General features: G+C 50.7%; 1 protein-coding gene across 3 annotated transcripts in view; it reads left to right on the forward strand.

Moving 5' to 3' along the window:
- The window catches only part of ASAP2 (ArfGAP with SH3 domain, ankyrin repeat and PH domain 2), a 155,836-nt gene that overhangs the window by 107,633 nt on the left and 24,356 nt on the right, over positions 1 to 23,847 (forward strand). For all 3 annotated transcript variants that reach the window (XR_009599750.1, XM_027966504.3, XM_027966506.3), the window contains exons 10-16: positions 584 to 687; positions 1,800 to 1,869; positions 7,647 to 7,734; positions 10,937 to 10,985; positions 11,063 to 11,229; positions 13,712 to 13,845; positions 21,418 to 21,512. Coding sequence is in view for 2 of the 3 variants with exons in the window: in XM_027966504.3 (XP_027822305.1) it covers positions 584 to 687; positions 1,800 to 1,869; positions 7,647 to 7,734; positions 10,937 to 10,985; positions 11,063 to 11,229; positions 13,712 to 13,845; positions 21,418 to 21,512 (707 nt within the window). In the remaining variant the exon portion in view is untranslated. The remainder of the gene's footprint in view (positions 1 to 583; positions 688 to 1,799; positions 1,870 to 7,646; positions 7,735 to 10,936; positions 10,986 to 11,062; positions 11,230 to 13,711; positions 13,846 to 21,417; positions 21,513 to 23,847) is intronic.

Here is a 23,847-nt window from a genome sequence, read left to right on the forward strand (position 1 = left end):
GGGGTCAGAAGGAGGGTGGCATTCACGTGTGCTATGTTCCAGGTGTTCACACAGGTGGTCTCCCTTGAGCCTTCCTAGGTTTACGGTCCTGACCAGCAGTTGTTTCCTGTTTTCCCGGGAGGAAACTGAGGCGGGGAGCTTAGTAACTTGGCCAAGGAAAGAGGCAGAATGTTGCTTTTGTGAGTTTTGCTTGAAAGCCTCACCTCTGTCAGCGCGCTGTGTTTCCTTTCTTCCCAAAGGCTGCTTTTGCTGCACCAGGAGCTTCTTGCCATTGTCAGGGACTTAAGGCTTGTAAATAAGTGAAATCTAAGTAACTTCACAAGTCACTGCCAGACAGCCCCTTCTTCTTTCAGCCAGTTTGGGGATGCCGGTGTTTGTCATCTCCCTCTCCAGCCTGTGGGTGGCATTTATGGGTCCCAGGATATGAATTGTATGTCCCTTTTTGGATGTGTTTAAGAGGGGAAATTCTCTAATTTAAAAAAAAAGCTTTTTTTTGTAAGGGCATAAGTGTCTTTGTGTGTTGCCTTTTGAAAGTTGGAATCTGGACAGGATTAAAAACAACTCGCTTCTTGACCCTTTCCAGGATTTGCAAATGCGCCAGAGCACAGCCTATAGTTTACACCAGCCTCAGGGGAACAAGGAGCACGGCACAGAGCGCACCGGCAACCTCTATAAGAAGAGTGACGGGTGCGTAGACAGGGTCGCTACAGGCTAGGGGTGTGCGTGTGTGTGTAGACGGCGTCACTGCAGGCTAGGGGTGTGCGTGTGTGTGTGTAGATGGTGTCGCTACAGGCTAGGGATGTGTGTAGGGGTGTGTGTGTGTGTGTGTAGACGGCATCGCTACAGGCTAGGGATGTGTGTAGGGGTGTGTGTGTGTGTGTGTAGACGGCATCGCTACAGGCTAGGGGTGTGCACGTGTGTGTGTGTAGATGGCGTCACTACAGGCTAGGGGTGTGCATGTGTGTGTGTGTAGACAGGGTCACTACAGGCTAGGGGTATATGTAGGGGTGTGTGTGTGTGTAGACAGGGTCACTACAGGCTAGGGGTATATGTAGGGGTGTGTGTAGACAGCGTTGCTACAGGCTAGGGGTGTGCATAGGGGTGTGAGTGTAGACAGCATCGCTACAGGCTAGGGGTATACGTAGGGGTGTGTGTGTGTGTAGACAGTGTCGCTACAGGCTAGGGATGTGTGTAGGGGGGTGTGTGTGTGTGTATAGACGGCATTGCTACAGGCTAGGGGTGTGCGTAGGGGTGTGTGTGTGTATGTGTGTGTGTGTGTGTGTGTGTGTAGACCGTGTCGCTAGAGGCTTAGGGGGTGTGTGTACACATAGATGGCATTGCTAGAGGCTTGGGGTGTGTGTGTATGTAGATGGCGTCACTAGAGGCTCGTGGGGGGGATGTGTAGACAGTGTTGCTAGAGGCTCATGGTGTGTGCGCACACATAGATGGCATCGCTAGAGGCTTGGGGTGTGCATCTGCATGTGTGTAGACAGTGTCACTAGAGGCTTGGGGTGTGTGCGTGTGTAGATGGCATTGCTAGAGGCTTGGTATGTGTGTATGCGCAGACTGCATCGCTAGAGGCTCAGGGGATGGGGGTGTGTGTGTGTGTAGATGGCATCGCTAGAGGCTCAGGGTATGTGTACACGCATAGATGGTGTCGCTAGAGGCTCGGGGAGGGTGTGTGTGTGTTTGTGTGTGTGTGTGTAGATGGCATTGCTAGAGGCTTGGGGGGTGGTGTGTGTGTGTTGTCCTGCGTCCACAATCTCTGAACTCCTTATTTTTCCCCATGTATCTGTAAGGATCCGAAAAGTGTGGCAGAAAAGGAAGTGTTCAGTGAAAAACGGCTTTCTGACCATATCCCATGGCACTGTAAGTATCCTCTCATCGCGGTCCCCATGGTAATGGGATGAGAGGTGCGGGCTGGAGGCCTGGGGAGGGGACCCAGCCCTGGGTGCTGGCCCTGAGGGTGCATTTTAAGCACATTTCCTGCTGAGAAGAGCTTGTCTGGGTTCCTCCTCTGTTTGGTACACCTGCTGCTTGTTCACGGTTCCCTGATCAGGGGCTCTTGCTGCCTAACAGCGTCAGGAACATCTGAGGAGTCGGGTGGTCTGTGTTTGGAAATTGAACATCGCACTTGGGATGATTTCTTCTTTTCCATTAGAGGAAAACAGGCAGTCAGGACTCTGGGAATCAGAAACCTAAGAGAGGAGAGATTTCAGTAACTTCATTGTAGACACACTGCCCCCAGCCTTCATCAAGTTCTTTTTTCCAATCCTGTATACAGTTGCCCACGTAGGAAACTGAGCCAACATAGGCTGAGCCAATTGGAAAACCAGTTGGAACAGGATGGTTGGCTAATCTGGCTTGTGGAGACCGGGACTTGTAACCACAGTTACAGACACGGCCCTTGTCCGTGGTGGTCTTGAGGCTTGTTAGCACCTTACCGGGCATGGACGTGGGATCTAGTGAAAGCCACGGAGGCTGATAGACATTTGTTAAACGTCTAGAGGCGGAGTTGGTGGCCCTTTTGCTATGACCAAGGATGCTGGTGGTGGCCTGTGTTCCCATGCTCCTGACCGCAGGCCCATAATGGAGAAGAGCCGCCTTCTTTCCCCCACCATCACCAGCTCCCCTGTGACGGGCAGAGCTGGGAAGGAGCTCACACAGGCTCTCTGGGCGCCCAGACAGAGCTCATGGCTCAGTGTGGTTCCAGGGAAACGGCCCTTGTCCATGTTGAGGAGTAAGGAGACAGAGTAAACCCCACTCGAAGGATGGCTCTGCGGCATGGGCTGTGTTCCACCGGGAGCGGTGGCGTCCTTCGTGTCCTCTGACCCTTTGTGGGGAGGGAGAGACCATAGAGCTAGTGGGTGCCAAGAGTCAGGAGGGGTCTCTGGGGGCCTCTGACCTGTGGGTGGAGTAGGGCTCCCGCCTGGGCAGTTGAAGGTCATTGCTCTAAAATCCGGCCTTCATGGGCCTTCTTTACAGTCGCCTCGTCCTGTGGGGCCTTGCAGTCTGGGTCCTGATGTGAAGTTCTGTCCATATAGGGGTGTGTGTGTGTGTGTTTCAGGGTGTCTGTCCATATAGGGGTGTGTGTGTGTGTCAGGGTGTCTGTCCATATACGGGTGTGTGTGTGTGTCAGGGTGTCTGTCCATATAGGGGTGTGTGTGTGTGTGTGTGTGTGTGTGTGTCAGGGTGTCTGTCCATATGGGGTGTGTGTGTGTGTGTGTCAGGGTGACAGTGTGTCAGGGTGACAGTGTGTCAGGGTGTCTGTCCATATAGGGGTGTGTGTGTGTGTGTCAGGGTGTCTGTCCATATAGGGGTGTGTGTGTGTGTGTGTCAGGGTGACAGTGTGTCAGGGTGACAGTGTGTCAGGGTGTCTGTCCATATGGGTGTGTGTGTGTGTGTGTGTGTGTGAGTCAGGGTGTCTGTCCATATGGGGTGTGTGTGTGTGTGTCCATATAGGGGTGTGTGTGTGTGTGTCAGGGTGTCTGTCCATATGGGGGGGTGTGTGTCAGGGTGACAGTATGTCAGGGTGTCTGTCCATATAGAGGGGTGTGTGTGTGTGTGTGTGTGAGGGTGTCTGTCCATATGGGGGGGTGTGTATGTCAGGGTGACAGTGTGTCAGGGTGTCTATCCATATAGGGGTATGTGTGTGTGTGTGTCAGGGTGACAGTGTATCAGGGTGTCTGTCCATATAGGGGTGTGTGTGTGTGTGTCAGGGTGTCTGTCCATATGGGGGTGTGTGTGTGTCAGGGTGACAGTGTGTCAGGGTGTCCGTCCATATAGGGGTGTGTGTGTGTGTGTCAGGGTGTCTGTCCATATAGGGGTGTGTGTTTGTGTGTGTGTCAGGGTGTCTGTCCATATGGGGGTGTGTATGTGTGTCAGGGTGACAGTGTGTCAGGGTGTCTGTCCATATGGGTGTGTGTGTGTGTGTGTGTGTCAGGATGTCTGTCCATATGGGGTGTGTGTGTGTGTGTGTGTGTCAGGGTGACAGTGTGTCAGGGTGTCTGTCCATATAGGGGTGTGTGTGTGTGTCAGGGTGTCTGTCCATATAGGGGTGTGTGTGTGTGTCAGGGTGTCTGTCCATATAGGATGTGTGTGTGTGTCAGGGTGTCTGTCTATATAGGGGGGTGTGTGTGTCAGGGTGACAGTGCTGTCGACTAAGGAAAGCAGACTGATTCAGTCATCAAGCTTCCTTAACATGGAGAATGGAAAAAATGAAGGAAGGCCAGGTTCCTTTCCTGCCTTAACACCTGTGATTCTGTGGTTTGCTTTCCAGCTGTTCTCTACTCTGTTTTAACTCAGGTTTACTGTCTCAGTGCAGAAAATGTTATAAAGTAAGACTGGGTTTCCCTGCATGCTTGTTAACAGCCCTAAAGTCATCGGGTCTCTTCGGCTTCACTGGCGTGTCCACGAGACCCAGGGCCTCAGCTTGAACCAAAGAGTGGTTCTGCCTGCACTTCAGAGATGACAGCAGGCCTGGTCATTTCTGGTAATCCTTTGCTGACAACATTGGTTCTCATCACTTCTGTTGCTTGAGCTTCCTCTTAAAAGATACAGAGGCTTAGTTTTCTTTAAATGTTGCCGGTTGTCCCAGTTTTCAGCAGATAGTACAGTTATAACCAGCTTTACTAGCGTGGTGACAGCTCAGCTCGCCACACCACCGCGTGTTGAGTGAGCGCTTCCTCTTTGGGGTTTTTGCTGCATGGAGTCCTTCTCTCTGGATGCCTCTTCCTGCCTTTAGCTGCCTGACCTCGATGACCTCTGCCTCCAGCCCAGAAGAGTGGCAGGTGGGGGCTTCGTCCCTCTGCCCACCCTGGGAAACAAGTCAGCCCTATTTCTTCAGCAGGGTTCCCTGCTTGCTGCAGAAGGCAGACCCCAGCACCCCAGTGCCACCGCACCCGCAGAGCGTTCACACGTGAATGAACCCCCACTGAGAAAGGAGAGAGGCCTGTTTGGTTTGGTCTGGTTTGAATCTGGCTCCTTGTGTAGCTTACCTGTTCAGCCAGCATCTCCCTTAGTGTGCTAATTTATCATCAGGAAAAAAAAGGGGGCAGTTTTTCCAAGACTCGACCAAGTAAATGGGAATCTTAAAAGCAGAATCCACCACCCAGCTGAGAACCAGGTCTTTAAGTCGTGTGGAAGCTTGGGATGTATTCGCATTGTTAGGAAAGCTGGTTTCTTCCCAGGGAGCCGGCAGCCTTTGGTACACGAGATTATTGTCTTCTGTGTTTCAGCAGAGGGGCAATGATGACATCCGGGGTGGATTCAGTAGGAAGCCCAAGTTGGTATTCCCTGTTAGCCAAGGCTAATTGTGTTTTCTGGCACTGGAAAGAAGTTATCCTTGGGACAAAATGACTCTAATTAGATATCCTCCTTGCCAAATTCATTGCTTTGCCACACTGCCAAAGACTGGAGACTGCACCAAGCTGGAAGAGAAAAGTGTGTTGGCTCTTAAAAAAATCTTCAAAAAAATTTTTTTTAATGAGTATCAATCAGGCAGAAGGAAGAATATAAGCTTCCTTTTTAAAAGCCTGACAAATTGGGGAAAAATGGAGTAGCCTGATTAAAATGGAGCCTCACTAATAACCCGTGTCTTCACAGCAGACACTTAGGGCTATAGGTCTGTTTTCTGCTCCTTCCTGAGTTTTTTCCTACTAAACTAGGGCTCTTCAAATTAGGCCTTCAAGAAACATTGGTATCTGATGAACTAGATGGACCTGTTCCACAGCTGAATTTTTAATGATGGGAGCGTTGCCCCCAAAATTGTAGCATGGAGGGAATTTAATGAATAGAATGTTCTCTGCTAAAAAAAAAAAAAAAAAAAGAATGTTCTCTGCTTAAAATTTTTCACCCATCCCATGAATTTTTCGGACAGCTTTGCTGACAAGCTCATCAAATCTGAATGGGCCAGTAGCAAGCCCTTGTTAGTGTAAAACTCAGAACAGCTCAACGTGGTCGGCTTCTGTGTGTCGTGGCCCATTCTCACAGTTATCCTTTCGGAATGGTAGCCACATTCACTCTGTCATCATTCCTATTTCATAGATAGGCACTGGATATTTTTCCAGTGTTTTGTGTATCTCGTGACGCGCTCACAGTGAAGTCAAAAGTCTGTCTTTGAGAGGAGCTGAGTCTCAGTAAGAATGGACCGCTTTCCCAACTGCCCAGGGAAAACGAAAGAACGCAGGTTGGAGGGGGACGGACGGAGGGGAGTGCTCACTCCAGTGTGGTTCTTTGCTGCACTCAGGACACCTAGAGATAAGCCAGATGTGGCTCTGCTTCCCAGGAAGCCGTGTCGAGGGCCGTCCGGAGCTTGGGCTCCAGGGCCCGGCTGCCTGGTTCCAGAGTTGGCATCACTGCTCCCAAACTGTGCCTGCATCATCAGATTTACTGTCAGGCTCCCTTTCTTTGTAAATAGTGGAGCAGTTCCTCTCTAGGAGAATTAAATGAGTGAGTTCTTTAAAAATGCTTTCAACAGTGCCTGCCTCATATAAGCACATACGATAATAACCACAAGAACAACAGCAGCAACTGAGTAAAAGTATCTGTTCTTATTCAAAATCATCTTCTCGTCCATGGAAGCGTTTCTGCATTGACCACGATCTGTCATCACCCCTTTCAATGCTCCTCTATCTAGATTCAGTGGACATCAGCACTTGGAAGTAGTCCAGGAACATCCCCTGAGTGCACCTGAACAGTTGTGGGATCCCGAGAGGTAACACAGTAGATGGATGCCTCTTGTGGGCCAAGCCCCTTGGGAAAGCACTTGGTTGCAGTTGTGGTGGTGTGGGCTCCTACGGTAGAAATATACCATTAGGTCTCCTGGTTCCCAACAAGCCAGTTAACTCTCCTGATACAGATCTGAAACTGGATTTATGGTGCTTGGGATTGTCAAGGTGTGCTGGATCAGGCCGAGCATAGAGTCCTGGAGCACGGATTTCTGACAACCTGGGGCGTCTATTGGGCATCTGCTGTGATGGATACCCTGTGATTTCCATGTGAGGGATGAGGGCAGCATGGCCGTGACCAGGAGGGTCCAGCCAAACCCTGTCTGTCCAGCTCCTGCTCACACCCAAGTTCCTTTTATCCAACCCTTGTTCACACTGCCGGGGTCAGCCCTCTTGGAATGGAGGCCCTCACTCTCTACTCCGAGCTCAGTGGAAGTGGGTCTGTAAATGCTGGTCTGCCCAGGTGTGAGTGTGTGTCTCGGTTAGTCCCGCATCCAGGCGTCTGCCACTTCTTGCCTCATGTGGTGGCCTTGGGAAGCTGATCTGGGAGTCCGTGTTCCCAGCTGATCAGGACGGAGTGCCTCTGGGCTTTGGCCAGGGAGCATTTTGATCTCAGGGAGCCCACTGCCCTTGGACCTCAAAGCTGGCCCAGCATCACTTGTCCCCCCAGACGGGTGGGGGTGTGGGCCCCCGAGTGTCCCTTGCAGGGAGGGTCAGCTGCCCCCTGGGAGCCGAGACCCAGGGACACCCTGCCAGGTGCCTGTGTCGTGCCTTCCAGAGAAAGCCTGCCTTCTGGTCGCTGTTTTTGCAGCTCCGAGACACCCTGTTCATGCTGCATTTTGATGAGGAATGATGCCGTGGTTTCCCATTCCTTTCCACCCAGATCTGTTTTTGGTTTTTGCTTTTGTCTTTCGACAGGCTAACCGGCCTCCCGCAAAGCTTAACCTGTTAACCTGCCAAGTGAAAACCAACCCCGAGGAGAAGAAGTGTTTTGACCTAATTTCACGTAAGCTTCTTTCTCAGACACTCTGCTGCAGAGAAATTATTTTAAACTCCCGTCTAGGGCATCAACCCCATTTCAAACAGTGCATTTTGGAGAATTGGTTTTCATGGAGAAATCCCTTTTTTCCAGTGACTGCATCCTCTCTTTCCCCCGTGGTGACCACGGTCAGCTTGCTGGTCTCTTGGGTTCAGGACATGAAGCTGCTTCACTCGGGGGCTCTGTAAACCCACCACACCCTCTCCACTTCCCGGGCCTCCAGTTTCCTCTTTGTAAACAAGGAGATTGTGCTAGATCAACCCTCCAGCCTACAGTCCTTTTACTGTGAAAACAGGGCGGCTCTGTCTTCAGAGCTCCTCTGACTTGGGGGATGTTAGAAACACTGCCATATTGGTGTGATGTGGCCCCCAGCAGAGCCCTTGAGACCCCCCAGGTTGGAAATCAATTTGTTTTTCCACCATGGAATCAGCATTTCTGTTCCTGAGTGCTGCTTGTTTTGGGGGCACACCCAGAAGAACCCCACAGACCGCTCCTTTGTGGCGTGAGGCCTCTCAACCTCCCCTGAAGATAAATGCTGTCTCATTAGCCTCCGTCTCTCCTCAGATCGCGAGGCTCTTAAAGACGTGTGTGGAGTTGTATTATTGAGGCTGGGGAGTTTACTATGTAGTTTAACGCTCACAGCCCCCGGGACAATCAAGGGAGACAGGGCAAAGTGAGAAGACCCTGGCCTGATGAGCCTCCTGAGAGGCAGGGGAATCAGCCTCCTGAGAGGCTGGGGATCGGCCTCCGGCCTGACTCTGCCTGACTCTTCCTGCTGAGTGAGTTGCTGGGGCACACATCACTAAGACACCTCTGTTCTCTTAACACACGTGGGTGGTGGGGAAACACAAGTCAAGCTACAGACGGGCAGCAAGGGTGCAGTTTCGGGTGTGGGTCCACCAAGCCCCCAGGAGCACCCATTCCTCCTGAACCTCACCCTGCAAAGCCAGCTTGGCTCTCTCACCCAGAGAGCCCAGAAGAGGAACAGATGGACTGCTGGCTTCAGTCATTTCCCCACAGGATCCTCCTTTACCCATCTTTCCCCCAGAGGGGGATTGCCGTGCTGATCAAGCTGTCTGTGAGCCTGGCTGCTCAAGGAGGATGTTCCTGTGGCCAGGCTAGCCCTTTCCGGGAGCACATCCACCCCCTTGCCCTCAATACCCTCTCCCCTCCCCCCTCATTTACAAATCCAAGTCCTGAGCTGTTAGCCTCAGATCACGTGATCCACTCATTGGGGTGGGAGGAGGAGGAGCTGGAGACATCTGGGTCAGTCCCCTGAGTGGGACGGACCCTCCGGGTCCACATGGAGGGCAGGTGGCCAGCTGGAGCCCAAGCCCACAGTGGAGGAGCAGCCCAGCCCAGGACCCGGCATAGCAGGGCTCCGACCGCATCCTCTTGCTCTTCTTTTCCCTCTAGCTGAAGCTGCTAGAAACTGTTCTTGGTATAAAGGCATCTTATTTAGTGTGCATGCCAGGGAATTCTTATTTGGCAATCTTCACGGAGAATTTCCCCCACTCCCCACCGTTCACATGCTAGAGCACAGAATTAGCTATAGACGTGGATTGCTCTGCCCCCCACTCCCCATCTCCTTGATTTTCCTCGGGGCCTGGCCTGGTCTGACAGTGAAGTGACTTGGGGAGAATGGAGGGTGTTAGCCTGATGTCAGACTGGGGCCTCTGGACAACCTGCCATGGCTTCTGCTTGGGATGGGTGAGGCCCTGCACTCCAGGTAGACTGGAGGTGGGGAAAATGCCCTCTCCTCTCTTCCCAGCATCAGGCAGCGACGTCCCACTCGGCCACTAACATCTGCACTGCAGGATCAAGTTTATTTTTCTGAACTTGACACGTTCTCTTAAACCCTGTTCCTTTCCTCAGTAATGGGGGTGGGCGTGGGGTTTCCCCTGGGTGTCAGAAGAAGGGCAGGAGGAGGCTGGAACCTGGAGTCAGAAAACCTGGCGCACTCATTCCTACCCCTTCACCTCTGGGGGCCTCGGCCTCCGCTCAGCCAGCACACCAGAAGTCTCCTGAGGACTCAAGCGCCTGCACAAGTGTAATAACAGCGGAGGCTGGAGATGCCGTGTTTGCGCACTTTGAAGGGCACAGACGTTTATTGTGAACCCAGAGTATAGGCCTTGCCTGGCCCTGCCCTGCTGGCCACAGAACTTGGATCTCTCTCACCCCTTTTTCTTTCTTTTTCGTGTTTAACATTTAACTTCTTTACATTGTTTCTGGACCGATTGTAGACAGAATTTCTGTATATCCCTTATCCAGCTCTCCTAATACTGACAGCTTAGTACAGAACTGCCTAATGCCATTAGCTACTTAGTATTAGTCACTCAGTCATGTCCGACTCTTTGCGACCCCGTGGACTGTAGCCCACCAGGCTCCTCTGTCCACGGGATTCTCCAGGCAAGGATACTGGGGTGATCCTATTCCAGGGGATCTGTCTTCCTGACCCAGGGATCAAACCTGCGTGTTCTGCATCGCAGGCAGATTCTTTACCATCTGAACCACGTCCGGGCCATGTCTGGAGCCGTGAAAGCCAGGATGTTTGTGTGGCTGTGATGCCCGTAACTGAGAATCTTATTCACGTTTTACCATTTCTTCTGTTAGTGTCCTTTTCCTGTTCCAGGGCTTCACATTGCTCCTGCTATTTCGTCCTAGTCTCCTACAGCCTATAGCAGTCCTGTATCTTTCCTCGTCTTTTGTTACTTTGATACTTTGAAAATTATTGATCAGCTTTTTGGTCACCTGGCTCTCAGTTTGTGTTCCTCTGATGCTTTCCCACAACTGGACTGAGGTTACACATTTTGGGCTAAGAACCCAGAAAGCTTATAAGATCTTTGCTTTAGAGAGGGCTTTTATACTATTCATAGGGCCATAGCAATTGGGACCAACTCTGTAGCAAGTTAAAAAAAAAAAAGACTGGTTCTCTTTAGACTTGAATGGAAGAACCACGGCGGCTCGCTAATTTGCATCACAAAGCCACAATTTCTAAGCTAGGGCCTGCCTGTGAAGGGGTGGGAGTACCTGATTGTATACAAATCATTGACTTCCCAGTGGAGTTTAGACTCTTCCCGAGGTTAATTACAAACCACTTTCTTTTGGAATTGTGTGTGAATTACTGTCCAGGCTTACAATTGACAAAAACCCCCTCCTTGCCCTGCAGATGACAGGACGTACCACTTTCAAGCCGAGGACGAACCGGAATGTCAAATGTAAGTTACACAGCAGAGGAACCTGGGACGGGCCATTGTCCTTGGGATTTAACAGAGCGTCACTGTTACTTCTCTAGATGGATGTCCGTGCTGCAAAACAGCAAAGAAGAAGCTCTAAACAATGCATTTAAGGGAGATGACAACACAGGGGAAAATAACATCGTCCAGGAGCTGACGAAGGAGATCATCTCGGAGGTCCAGGGCATGACGGGCAACGACGTGTGCTGTGACTGTGGGGCGCCAGGTGACCCAGCGGCCCCCTCCCAGCCCGGGGGCTGTGGAACCTGGTCACGGATTTTCGCTGTCCTGTCACATGTCCGGTTCAGAGCAGCCCAGCCCAGCCTGGGCTTCCTGAACTGTGTGCAGACTGTGTGGGGAGAGGGTGCCTGCCTCCCAGCCCTCATGACAGGCCCCGGAGGGGAGAGAGCTGAAATTTATACATGCTTTCTGAGAATTGAAAACAGAAGCACACAGTGAGGGTGAAGCCGGGGTCACCGGTCACTGTTGGCTGGAGGCTGCGGCTCCTTCCGGGGTTTGATCCATCCTCTCTTTGTACTACGAGTGCAGCAGCTTTAAGCCGCTGTCTAGCCAGTAACCCTGGAAGAGCCACTGGCTTTGTCAGATGGCAGTTTTCCTGTTTGGGAAGCAAAGGGACCGGTCCAGACCCCTTCCAGCTGCCGTGTTCTGTGAAATGAGGTTTTTATTTCTGAGTTTCAATAAAGCCTGCTGGGCTTTCTGGATGGCACTAGCCATAAAGAACCTGCCTGCCAGTGTGGAGATGTAAGAGATGTGGGTTCGATCCCTGGGTCCAGAAGATCTTCTGGAGGAGGGCATGGTAATCCACTCCAGTGTTCTTGCCTGGAGAACCCCATGGACAGAGGATGCTGGGGGTGACAGTGCATAGGATTCCAAAGAGTCAGACACGACTGGAGCGACTTTAACATTCACTGGGGTTTCATTTTTAATGGACAGAAATTATTATAGATTTTAACAAACAGTACTTTAAAAGTTTAAAGAGTTGACTTACTCTTGTAATTCAGATGGAATGGCTTTGGTCAGGGGAGCTGCAGAGTAGTGTTTTCTGAATATTTGTGAAATGGGCTTGGTTAGGATGGCCCCTTACCTTCTCGTTCCTCTAGGTCTATGATGATTTTTATTGAAAACAAAGCAAAGATGGAGTGGACAGTTGAGACATGCTGTGGTGGGGGGCAGGGGGTTCCTGTTAGGTTGGAGGCTGTATTTGGGGGTAATTTGCAGAATTACCTCGTGAGGCCTTGGACCATTAGTAACATGTCTTTGGCAGGAGATGAGGTGGGTAGCAAAAGTAGTAAATCGTACTTTTTTCTTAGATGAGGGCATGTAGTACTTGTCCTTGTAGTACTTCTAAAACACTCTTAAAGAAAGTCAGAGCTACAATGTTTTTGTTTTAAAATGCTAAGACAATGCTAAGACTCTAAAGTATTAATAGCCTACTTTAATATGATATGGCATATTAAAGCTTGTGTCTACTAAGCATGACACAGTTGATAACAGCAGAATAGGTCCAGAAAAGTGGAAACACAGGTGCCCATAAGTGTTTCCAAACTCGGGAAAAATTTTTATAACTTGAACGTTTTAAAAATAACTTCACTATTCACATGACCAAGGTTGCGGTATTTACCTGCAATGAGTTTCTGAGGGCAAACAAGCAGTTCTCAAGAGAACTGAACTTCCAGACTGTGCTCACATGTCCAAGTGTGTTTTATTTTGAATTCAGAGTTTTTCAGTAAACCTGGCACGCAGCAAACCTTTCTTGACTGAGGACTGTGGCACGTGGTTGGGACACTTTCTTGAATAAGTGAACATGCAGTGCGAGCTGGGCTTGAACCCGGGTAAAGGCAGGGCTGCGGTCTGACCCCGCAGCATCAAGCAAGGCCCCTGGCCTTTCTGAGCAAGATCATGAAGGCACCAGCCCTGTTTGCATCCAGATCCTCCTGTATGTGTTAAATGAGCTATTACAGGAAAGCACCTGTAATTTCTGAAGCTCTTGTTATAGGTGGAGGTGTTCCTACATAATTGTTTCAGCCCTGTGCTGAGCAGAGCTTGGCGTCAGCGCATAGTATGTGCTCTCTGCTGGCATTATTAGCGTTTTTGACATACAGACGTGTGAATTAAGACTGTCCCCCATGTGGCACTAGACTGTCCCCTTTGCTGATACAGCCTGGTTGCTGGTGGGTGTGGTCTGTGTCCAGGGACCCATGACCGCTAGAGGGCACTGTGTCCTATGCTACACACAGCCCTGTCCCTTGGGAGTATTGATTAAATGAATGGCAGAATGGGCAGGTGGAGCTTTAGGAAGAAGGGGAATAGATACGTGCATGTGTGTACTGTGTGTGACTTGTGTGTGTACTTAGTCGCTCAGTCGTGTGCGACCCCAGGGACTATAGCCCACCAGGCTCCTCTGTCCATGGGATTCTCCAGGTAAGAATACTGGTGTGGGTTGCCATACCCTCCTCCAGAGGATCTTCCCGACCCAGGAATCGAACCCAGGTCTCCCGCATTGCAGGCGGATTCTTTACCATCTGAGCCACTGGTGGTAGTTAATGATGGATGAGGGTTCCCACTGCACCTAGGATCCCGCTGCGTGGTGCATCACAACTCCATGTTGAGTAGTAACTATACAAGAACAAAGTTCTGACCCTGGCCCCCTCCTTACAAGCTTCTGTGTTCCTCGCTGTCTTTGGCAGATCCTACGTGGCTCTCCACCAACCTTGGCATTCTGACCTGCATCGAGTGTTCCGGGATCCACAGAGAGCTGGGGGTCCACTACTCCAGGATGCAATCCTTGACGTTAGACGTGTTAGGAACGTCCGAACTGCTGGTAAGCTTTAGGTCCCTTGATTTTGGAATTTTGGAGTGAACACAGATGAGCTGAATGTGAGGTTTCCGTCTTGGTCTCCTAAAATTCCCCTGGGCCTGGTAGCTGTTGATATTGCCAAGTACATTTGGGTAATTAGAAACTCACGGGTAATCCCTCCTCCTCAGCTACTAGAGGTTGAGGGTTGCAAAGCTTTATTCTTAAATGACTAAAATGGAAGTGAACTCATAAAGGAGTGTGGAGACTGGTAGTGAGTGCTGGCAGAGTCCGATTCACCCCAGGCATTGAGAGGACACGGAGTCCAAAGCCCAGAGACAGGAAAGACTCCTTCTCCAGAGATGTCAGCCAGATTCTGCTGAGTCTGCAGTCACTACCTGGCTCAAGCCTCGGGTGGACTTTTTCTCTGCCTCTTCTTGTTTGCCTTTTGGGAGAGCTAATGATACTTGCTTCTACTGCCTGTATAACAAACCAAAAAAAAAAACCCTCTCATTCTTGGTTCAACGATACACATAGCCATGCACTATAGATCACTATTAGAGGCTGAAGCATTTTCTATGAAGTGACTTTCAGAGCCTGGAGACTGTGGTCCCAGCAGGGAGCAAGTGCTTTAGGGGCACCTAAAGCATGAGCTCTTTGGAGTGTTTTCAAAGTCTGTAACTGCTGATTAGAAGGCAGTATTTGAAGTTCTTTGTTGAGATGGCCAAGCATTGGACAGTAAATATTAAGAGGATATTGATTACCATTGATTTTAATGTCAAGAGCAATAGTCTTGGCAGAAAATCAATTGCTGTGGTCAATAGACCTCTCGAGGGGCCATAAGTCTTATTGATGACCATTCTGGAACTGACGTGTCTGAACTTGTAATGCATTTTGAACTATCTTGTCAAACAAATCCTTCTTGTCTTTCCAAGGAATTCCTTTATGGTCTTCAAAGACAAAGCTGGGAGAAACTACAGTGGGTTCTGGTAGCCCAGTTAGTAGCATCACTGATTAATTGAAGTTTAAAACTAAGCTATATCCTTGGCAAGACCCAAGCAGTGTATTCTTTGTTACATAGTACGGTTATTGGTAATGTCATAATGCATACAGGCTCCATCATAGATCTGTGTGTGCAGGCAGTGTCCTGGGTAACTGGAGACAGCGTAGACATGAAACATTGGTAACTGGGGACAGCATAGACGTGAAACCCTCCCGTGTGTTTTCATTGAGCACTGCTAAACCAGGGTAGCTGCTATACCGCCCTTGTTGTTCAGCTGCTCAGTCATGTCCAACTCTTTGCAACCTAGTGATTTAAAAAAAAAAAAAAAGAAAAAAGAAACAGTGAGAAGTGTTAACTGGTTTATGTTGAGGTTTAATTGCTGATTTTGCATGAGGCACTTTGCAAAGTACTCTGTGTGTGTTAGTTCATTTGCTCTTCAACCCCATGGCCTTGGTATATTATCCCCATTTTACAGAAGAGGAACTGAGGCTTAGAATGTTGTAACAAGCCCAAGGTTATGTGTTATCCACACACCAGGTCTGGATTGGGGGCCTCTTTAGTCAGAGCTCACACTCTTAACCCCCGAGGAGTCACCCCAGGGGGATTACATAAACCTCACTGCAGCCCCTCCGTATCCCCCTCCCCATCCCTGGCAGTGTCTACAGCCAGCTGTCTGGGAGGCAAAGACGTCCTGCTTCATAGTCTGCTCAGTCACATGATGTAAACACTCCCACTGGGGCCATTTTCAGGGCACCGTGTGAGTCACTGAATGAGCCGTAAGAGAGAGATTTGGTCACACACATACAGTAAGCTCACCCCACAAAAACACTGTTGTTGCAAGTATCTTCAAAAATAGAATAGTAAGATGTAGTAAAATCAGAAGTGATGAGTTTTGAGGACTGTTTTGTTTTTAGTATAATTTTTGTATTAAAGCCACGCCGTACTGGTTTCAGGATCTTAGTTCCCTGACCAGGGATCAAACCTGGGTTCCCGGCAATGGAAAATGTGGAGTTCTAACCACCAGACCACCAGGGAATTCCTTAGTGTAGTTTATTTGATCGTGAGTTTATAGAATGTAATTTTTAATAATGACTGTTTAACAGCTGAGCTCGTATAAGCTGGTGGGAGCCTGATACCAGCACATCTGTTACACCTGCTTAAACACGTCTCAGAAATTTATCTGATGGTCTGCATGAGACTGTTGCCTACTGCAGAGGGAAGCGCCAAAGAGGGCTGGAAGGAAAATGTTTCCGTCTCAATGAAAGGAAGGGGTGACTTCTGATCCCTGGCTCAGAGCTTCCTTCCTGCCTCTCAGAGCCTCATCTATGTAATCTCTCAGGCGTTTATAATCTGACCAACTCAGCCATTATGGAGAAATCCAGGCAGAGGCCGCTTAACTGACAGCTGCAGCTATTTCTGATGTCTAATCTCTGCCTAAACTCCCTTATCTAAGCCTCTTTTCCTCCATGATTATCAGAAAAACAAAGGGGAGAGGCCCGAGTCCTGTGGGGTTTATTCCCACCTCTCTTTGTCCTGAACTCCAGCCACTCGCAGGAGGAGGCAGTCTCCCCGCCTCTCATCCCAACCCGGTTACTGCGAGCGTGACCCCATGCCCAGGCCCTCACTCCTCAGGTGTAGAGCGTGTCAGGTGTTAGTAACACTTGTAAAGCATGAGCATTTCAAGCCTTTTTAAAGCACCCGGTTATTTTGTTTAGACAGATGCTGCCTGAACAAAAGATCTCCTGAAGGCTTGACTCACACACATCCTGTGTGTGAATGTATGTGTTTAGAATTCCACCTGGTGCATAGTAAGAACTATCAAGTATTGTCACCTCCTCCTCCAGAAGGATTGGAACAAAACCCTCCCAGAAGAATGATCCGCGTGTCATAACGTGTGAATCCTCCAGCTGGACCAACTGCTCCCTTGTGAGCTTTTCAGGTTCACAGAGCCGTGGTGTCAGGGTCCTGGGCTGGTGTGTTCATCGGAGTGTGTCTTCTGGGGTCGCACATGGTAACTAGACTTTCTGAAAGAGATACGAGGATGAACTGGAGGAGGACTTGCCGGCATGTCCGAGGCTGCAGCCTGCCCCGAGCCAGGGTCCCGGCCCCACACGGGGGATGCTGTGACATGAGACACAGCCTGGTGGAGACAGCAGAGACATGAGCAGGCAGCTTCGTTTCCTGTCGGCATTGTGTTCTGAATAGACAGATGCTCATCCCGAAAAATGCTGCCCCCATCCCCCCGAATGGCCTCAGCGTAGCCCTCATGATGGAAGTCTTTAATTGTCTAAATTGTCTTGCAAACAGCTTCCCCTGATGTGGTGCTTCACCATTTCTTTTTAAGTTTGTTTTTGTTTCAAGCACGCTGGAGTCCCATGTTTAGTCAAGCGGTTTTAGCAGCATCCGTGAAGGTGGCTGGTTGGCAGTCATCTTTTCTTCCCTTTTCCTTCTCCTGGAATCACTTCTTATTCAGTGGAAGGAAACTGGGGTAATTGAAGTATTAATTTGATTAGTTCAGGGAAGCTGTGCCATCTTAACTGGCGTGTACCAGCTTAATACCCTTAGATGTTAAAGCAACTCTGCTTTCAGAAGGCCTCCTGAAAAGCAAAGATTTTAAAAAGATAAATTTCCTCCTTAACACAGAAGATTATGATTTCAGCTCCGATTTTTAGATCCTTCATAGAACAGTATTGTTGGTATGAGACTCCTAGTTTCATATGATCAGTTTCACATTGTAAATGAAGTTACTAAAGAAAACTTCAGTGTTCTGTAATTGAATTTGAGTCAGTAATTTAAAGGGCTTCCCAGGTGGTGCTAATGGTAAAGTATTCACCTGCCAATGTAAGAGACATTAAGAGACACGAGTTTGATCCCTGGGTTGGGAAGGTCCCCTGGAGAAGCGAATGGCAACCCACTCCAGTATTCTTGTTTGGAGAATCCCATGGACAGAGGAGCCTGGCGGGCTATAGTCCATGGAGTCGCAAAGAGTCAGACACAGCTGAAGCGACATAGCATGCATCCACAGTAATTTAAAAATCATCTAACATCAGAGAATGGGGTCAGAAACCCCAGGAGCCCACAATCCTGATTCAAGCCCGTTTTGTGACCTTCTCATGCCTCCTTCTCCTGAGGTTGTTAACAAGCTATTAAATGTAAAGCAAATGAACTAACAGCTGCATCTGTGAGACAGGGGAGAGGAAAACCCTCAGAAACTGAGAGCCTCCTTACAGATGACACCGTTGTTTCACTTGGGGCTGAATTGAAGCCATTCAGGCTACGAAGAGCAACAGGAAGTAGCAGCGTCAGCCCCCATTTACTGAGTGACTGTCATGCTCTAGACATCGTCCCAGGTCCTTTGTCTTTTCTAGCCCGAACAAGAGCTCTGTTTTAAAAAGGTGGCTGAAAGGTTTATTCTTATATCACAGTTATGAACTTTTTAAAAACCACAAACCCTATCAGAAAAAATTGAGCACCCAAACCTAGACCTGTATGTGATGTATAGTTTCATTTGCCTTACTTACTAAGAAGTGTATTGTATACTTCATAAATATATCTAAAGTAGAAATTTTAAAGGCTCAGGAGAAACATACAATTTTTTTCAGAGTTTTTTTGTGTGTGTTCCCTTCTTTGGAGGCAGCAATTTAGAGCTCACTGCTGTTTCTTAGCTCTGCCTACAAGGGTCAAGTCCCAAAGCATTTTTTTGTCCATCTGTGTGCCATGCACTGCAAGCTTTCCAACCTTCTGGGACCTGAGGGGGCCCAGGAGATGACACCCCATTTTCCTGCGTTGGTTTGGAACCGCTTGAGAGACTGAAGGTCTGATTCATTGTTGAAAATCGCTGCATCCGCTGACCTGGTTCCCACGTGTTGGGGCAGCTGAATCCCAGACTTGGACTCGGGGCCCAGGCAGGGCCAGAGGGCAGACCCACCCTACACTGTATCCTGAGGGTGTCCCAGGGGTGTCCGTCCTTCTGAGCCCCTCGGGCAGGGAGGTCTTTTCTCCCACTGTCCACTCCTCTCCTCCGGGGCATAAGTACAGGAAGACAGAATGTCTCAGGAATGGTGACCCTCCACCTGGAAGCAAGAAAACGGTACCGGAGGCTCCCCGTCCTCACCCAAACTCTGGAAACCATCTCTAGAGAGAACCTACAGCCCCTTTCTGGCTCAGGGACCCGAGAGGGTAGGTGCCCTGGGCCTCCAGGAACGTGTGACTCCCGGACCCCGTCCTCAGGTGCTTTGTGCGTCAGGGAGACACAGTCCCAGGGCGTGGGGTGGGGGGTGCATCCAGTCCAGGCCCCTGCTCTCCCACCATCCTGCTGTCTCCATTCCAGCATTGCTGGTTCAGCCCTCATTACAGGTCCCTTCCTTTGCTTTTTCGTTCACCTCTGTCTTGTTAGACTGAGCCCCTTGGAGCAGGCCTAGAGCCCAGCCTGCCCGAGGGCCCCATGTGTGTTCTGGCCATCCCTGAGGCTCAGTTCCCTAACGACATGGCTTGTAAATGCCCTGGACCCCCCAGATCTGCTGGGGCCCTGTGTCCCCTCGATGAGGCCCCCTGTCCAGGGACAGTGCTCTGGGAGCAGAGGCTGTGTGGGTCAGGGCTGGTTAACCCACCTTCCTGCTGCCCGGGCTCCTGCCCTATCCTGCTGGGCCCCCGTCTTCTTGAGATGACGCTGCCCCCTCCATCTGCAAACACTGTGCTTTGGCTCCTGGTTCCAGAGGGCTCTCCGCAAGCTGGACCATCCACTAGGACTCGACGAGGCTGTGAGGTGACCCATGGCCTGTGCTGGGCAGCTGTGACGCACAGCCTCACACGCACAGCCCAGTGGTGGCCCCCTGGATCAGCTGGCCCCTGTGAGCCGGCCAAGCCCAGCAGAAGGGAAGCAGCTCCCGATTCCTGGGAATCCTCCTCCTCCCCTCACCCCCTCCCATCTGCCCACAGCCCAGGGGGCTCCCGGGAGCGGCGCGGGGGTTCGTCCTGTCACCCCCCTGAAGGCAGTTATGTTTGGCTGTGGGACGCTGTTCATGTTGAGCAGAGCGGTGGGGCCTTAGCAGGTGCCTGGCTCTAAACCGGGGCTCCGATACCGGGGTTCAGTCTAGATTCTCAGTACGCCGCATCACCCACTGTGGCGTGCCACTCTGATCTTCAGCTTTGTCTCCGGAGACAGAGCAGTGAGGCACCTGAAGTTTTGCCACCAGAGACCCCAGGGTCAGGCTAGAGGCCCAGGCAGGGCCTCCTGAGAGCCTGGGGCTCAGGACATCCCGAACTTGGTTCACAAGGACTAGGAAGACTCAGAAAGCCTCCCCACCCCGATCATGAAGCTGGCGTGTTTCTCTGTCCTTCGCACCACCACCCTCACCCCCGACCCCCTCTCCATGTCGTGTGACCTGCCACCAGGAAGCGTGGCCTTCAACCCAGACCCCTTGGCTGTTCCTTCAGCCGTGCCCCTGAGAGAGGCTGTTCGGGCACAGCCCACTCACCTGTGTCCACGTGGTTCACTGAGGGCAGAAGCCCCAGAAGTGTCACTGCTCCCACTGTTGTCGTTTTCAGTGTGGAAATGGGAAATGAAAATACTTGTTCGCTGCAAAGCACTGGGCCTGATGTTCCCGTTCAGTTTCTTTGTTTCATTAGATGCTGAAGAACCCAGTCTCCATCGGGTGTTGAGCAGGGTGCTGGGGGTGGGATGAATAAGTCCCTGTTCCTAAGACGCCAGTCACCCGATTTGCACTGGGCCCGGTGTTCACATTCAGTTTCTTTGTTTCGCTAGATGTGGAAGAATCCCACTTTGGCCAGGTGCTCAGCTGCGTGCTGGGGGTGGCACAAATAAGTCCCTGCTCCTAAGACCCCAGTCACTCCGGATATGCACATCTGTTCGGGAGTGTGCCAGGTGCCACGCTGCTGGGGTGGCCTGGCTGCCACCAGCCATGGTGTTTACGTGTTACCCACCGCATCCAGCACAGAGCCTGTGTCAGTGAGCAGTGATGAAGCCTGCTCATTTCTAACTAGGTCAGGGGGTTGATTGGCAAGTGAGAACCTTACCTTGAAACAGACACATTTTCAGTGCTTTGGTGTATTGAATGCTTTCACGTAAAATCCCATTTTATCATTTGCAGGCTGGCAAGGTAGGTATCATCCCCATATTTCTATTAAAAACCCGAAGCTCAGGGAAGCCACCTTGCCTGTGGTCACAAAGCCAGTAAATAGAACCATGATTGAACGCGAATCTTGGCTTCCTGGCCAGGTCCCCCCCTCGCTGGCAGGAGTAAAGGCTGTTAGATCTCTCAGCCAGAGCGCAGGTTCTTCTTGGGGTGGGAGGTTGGGGAAAGAATAGAAACTTGAGATGAGCCGAGTTCCCGCTCCTCCCCGTCCATGGAGGCTTTCTGTCCAGGGGACGTTTCACAAGAGCCCTCTGTAACAGGCGCTCTTGTCTCTGGTTTATGGGTACCTCTGGGGTTTGGGTTTTGTCCAACTTCATTAAAGGCAAACCACTTTATTGCTCTATTTCTTAGCGACCATTAAATCATCAGCTGTGTGAGTAGTGTGGAGCGGTAGAAGGTATTAATAATTGAGTGCACTGAAACAGACTTTTGTTTTTGCAGCTTGCCAAGAATATCGGGAACGCAGGCTTCAATGAAGTCATGGAGTGCTGTCTCCCCGCTGAGGACTCAGTCAAACCGAACCCGGGCAGCGACATGTACGTACGCGGCTGGCGGGTCTCGCTCGCTGAACAAAGGTTGGCTTGCCCCGGGCCCCCAGAGGCAGGGGGCACAAGTCTGGGTGTGTCGATTGTTGCTTCTTTAAGGAAGAAATCAGCCTGTGTTATGTGTAAAGTCTCTGCAACCCTTCTGGGTGTCTAAGTGGAAATTTGATGTGGCAGTTTTTCTTAGAAGCCATAAGCAAGCAGATTTCCCTGGGCGTTGAGGGGGAACACTGAGTGTCTCCCTCTGTGTGGGCACAGCCTTGCCTCTGCCTCAGGGCAGGGTCTTCACCCTCCCACCTGAGTTCTCTCTGAATTCTGTGCCGCTGAGAGGGTGGGTTGTCATAGATACGTGGTTATATCTGGTCCTCAGAGCAAATGTCGAGTGTGTTGTTCCCTTCAAAGAAATTTTTGTTTCTATTTTAACTGTTGACACAAAACCTGATGAGGACTCATCGTGCACCCAGCTGGCCCACTGAGGCAGAGCTGATAGCAGGGGAATTTCCTACCAGTCTTACCGTATAAAGCATAAACCACCCAGGCCACACACTGGTCCTCGAGAGAGGTGATGGGTGACCGGGGGTCAGGGCAGTGCCTGGCCTGCCCCCCAAGGCTCCAGCCCTGTTCTCCCTGGGTGGCCTGTCTGCTGCACCAGGCCTGGGATGGTTTACCCACTCTAGCAGGGCATAGTGAGGCAGATAGGGGTGGTCCCAGGCCAGTTCAGCATTTGAGTGGTATTGTTGTTCAGTCTCTCAGTCGTGTCCAACTCTTTGCAACCCCATGGACTACAGCACGCCAGGCCTCCCAGTCCTCATCACCAGCTCCCGGAGCTTGCTCAAACTCGTGTCCATCGAGTCAGTGATGCCATCCAACCATCTCATCCTCTGTCGCCCCATTCTCCTCCTGCCTGAAATCTTTCCCAGCATCAGGGTCTTTTCCAGTGAGTCAGCTCTCTGCATCGGGTGGCCAAAGTTTTGCAGCTTCAGCATTAGTCCTTCCAGTGAATATTCAGGGTTCATTTCCAGTCAGAGTGTGTTTTGGCAGGAAAGGGGAAGTGAGAAATAACGTGCTTAGGGACTTCCCTGGTGGTACAGTGAATAAGAATCCACCTGCCAATGCAGGAGACACAGGTTCGATCCCTGATTCTGGAAAATTCCACATGCCATGGAGCAGCTAAGCCTGCGCTCTGCAACTACTGGAGCTGGCACACCCTGGAGCCCGTACTCTGCAAGAAGAGGACCGACTGCAGTGAGAAGCCCCCGCTCCCTGCAACGAGAGGAAGCCTGTGTGCAGCAATGAAGATCCAGTACAACCAAAAAAAAGAGGAAGAAATAAATAATTTTAAAAAAAGAAATATGTACTCAGAGAGAAGAGAAAATCCATTCACTGAGACAGCCGTCCCCTGGGAGTAACCAGAGCGAGAGCTGCTGGCAGGGCTCCCCCAGGTGTCAGGCGAGGACCCCGAGCAGTGGTGGGGAGAGGGTTTCATGCTGTGGGGGCGGGTCTTTGGAAGCCAAGGTCACAGGATCTGTGTTCTTTGCCCTTGGCTGAGGTGACTTCGCTCCAGGGAGGGAGCTTAGACAGACTAATGGAGGAGAAGGTATCAGGAGGTGAGCGTGGGTGGGGTTGGATTAGCGTCAGTCCTCGTCTGGGTCCTGGAGCAGATGGCGGTGGTGTGACATTTCCTTGAGATTGCACAAGGTGTGATTTTAGATTCCAGGCACGGGACTTACTGAGTTGGTATCCTCTCCTAACAAGGATCTGAGTTCCAAGTCTGTATCCTTACCCAGACCTGGAGAGACAACAGGGAGGCGTAGAAACCTGCATCCTTGCCCACCGTGGGAGCTGGGAGGGTTCATCAGCTTCCCGGGGCCCTTTTCCTTTAATAGAAAGCAGAGGGACAGCCGTCCCCCTGCTCACAGAGCCGCTGGAACGTACATCGAGTGAGGGGGTCACTTACCTCGTGCTTGGTTGGTGTTGGCTGCCCTTGTTGCTCACTGTGGGCATGGGTGCTGAGGAGTTCGGGTCCTCTCGAGGCAGGTGTCCGTGGAGAGGTCCCTTGACATGGGCTGACTGGGTTACGAGAAGGTCTGTTAGGACAGAGACGTCATGGTCCCCTGGGGCACTTCACTTAAACTGTCTCATAGACACCTGCTCTCACAGTGAAGGGCGTGGTCTCCTGAAACCCTGTAGTATTGATCCACTTTGAACAAAGTATAAGACGTGGTCACTGATTTCTTCCAAGTACCAGGGGTGCTTTATAAAAGCAGAGCATTTGTTTATTTTGGGGGGAAATGGTTCTAAAAAGTGAATCCTGTCTGCATGGGACTCT

The sequence above is a fragment of the Ovis aries genome, chromosome 3 (genome assembly GCF_016772045.2).
Source record: "Ovis aries strain OAR_USU_Benz2616 breed Rambouillet chromosome 3, ARS-UI_Ramb_v3.0, whole genome shotgun sequence".
In the NCBI taxonomy this organism is placed as follows: Eukaryota; Metazoa; Chordata; class Mammalia; order Artiodactyla; family Bovidae; genus Ovis; species Ovis aries.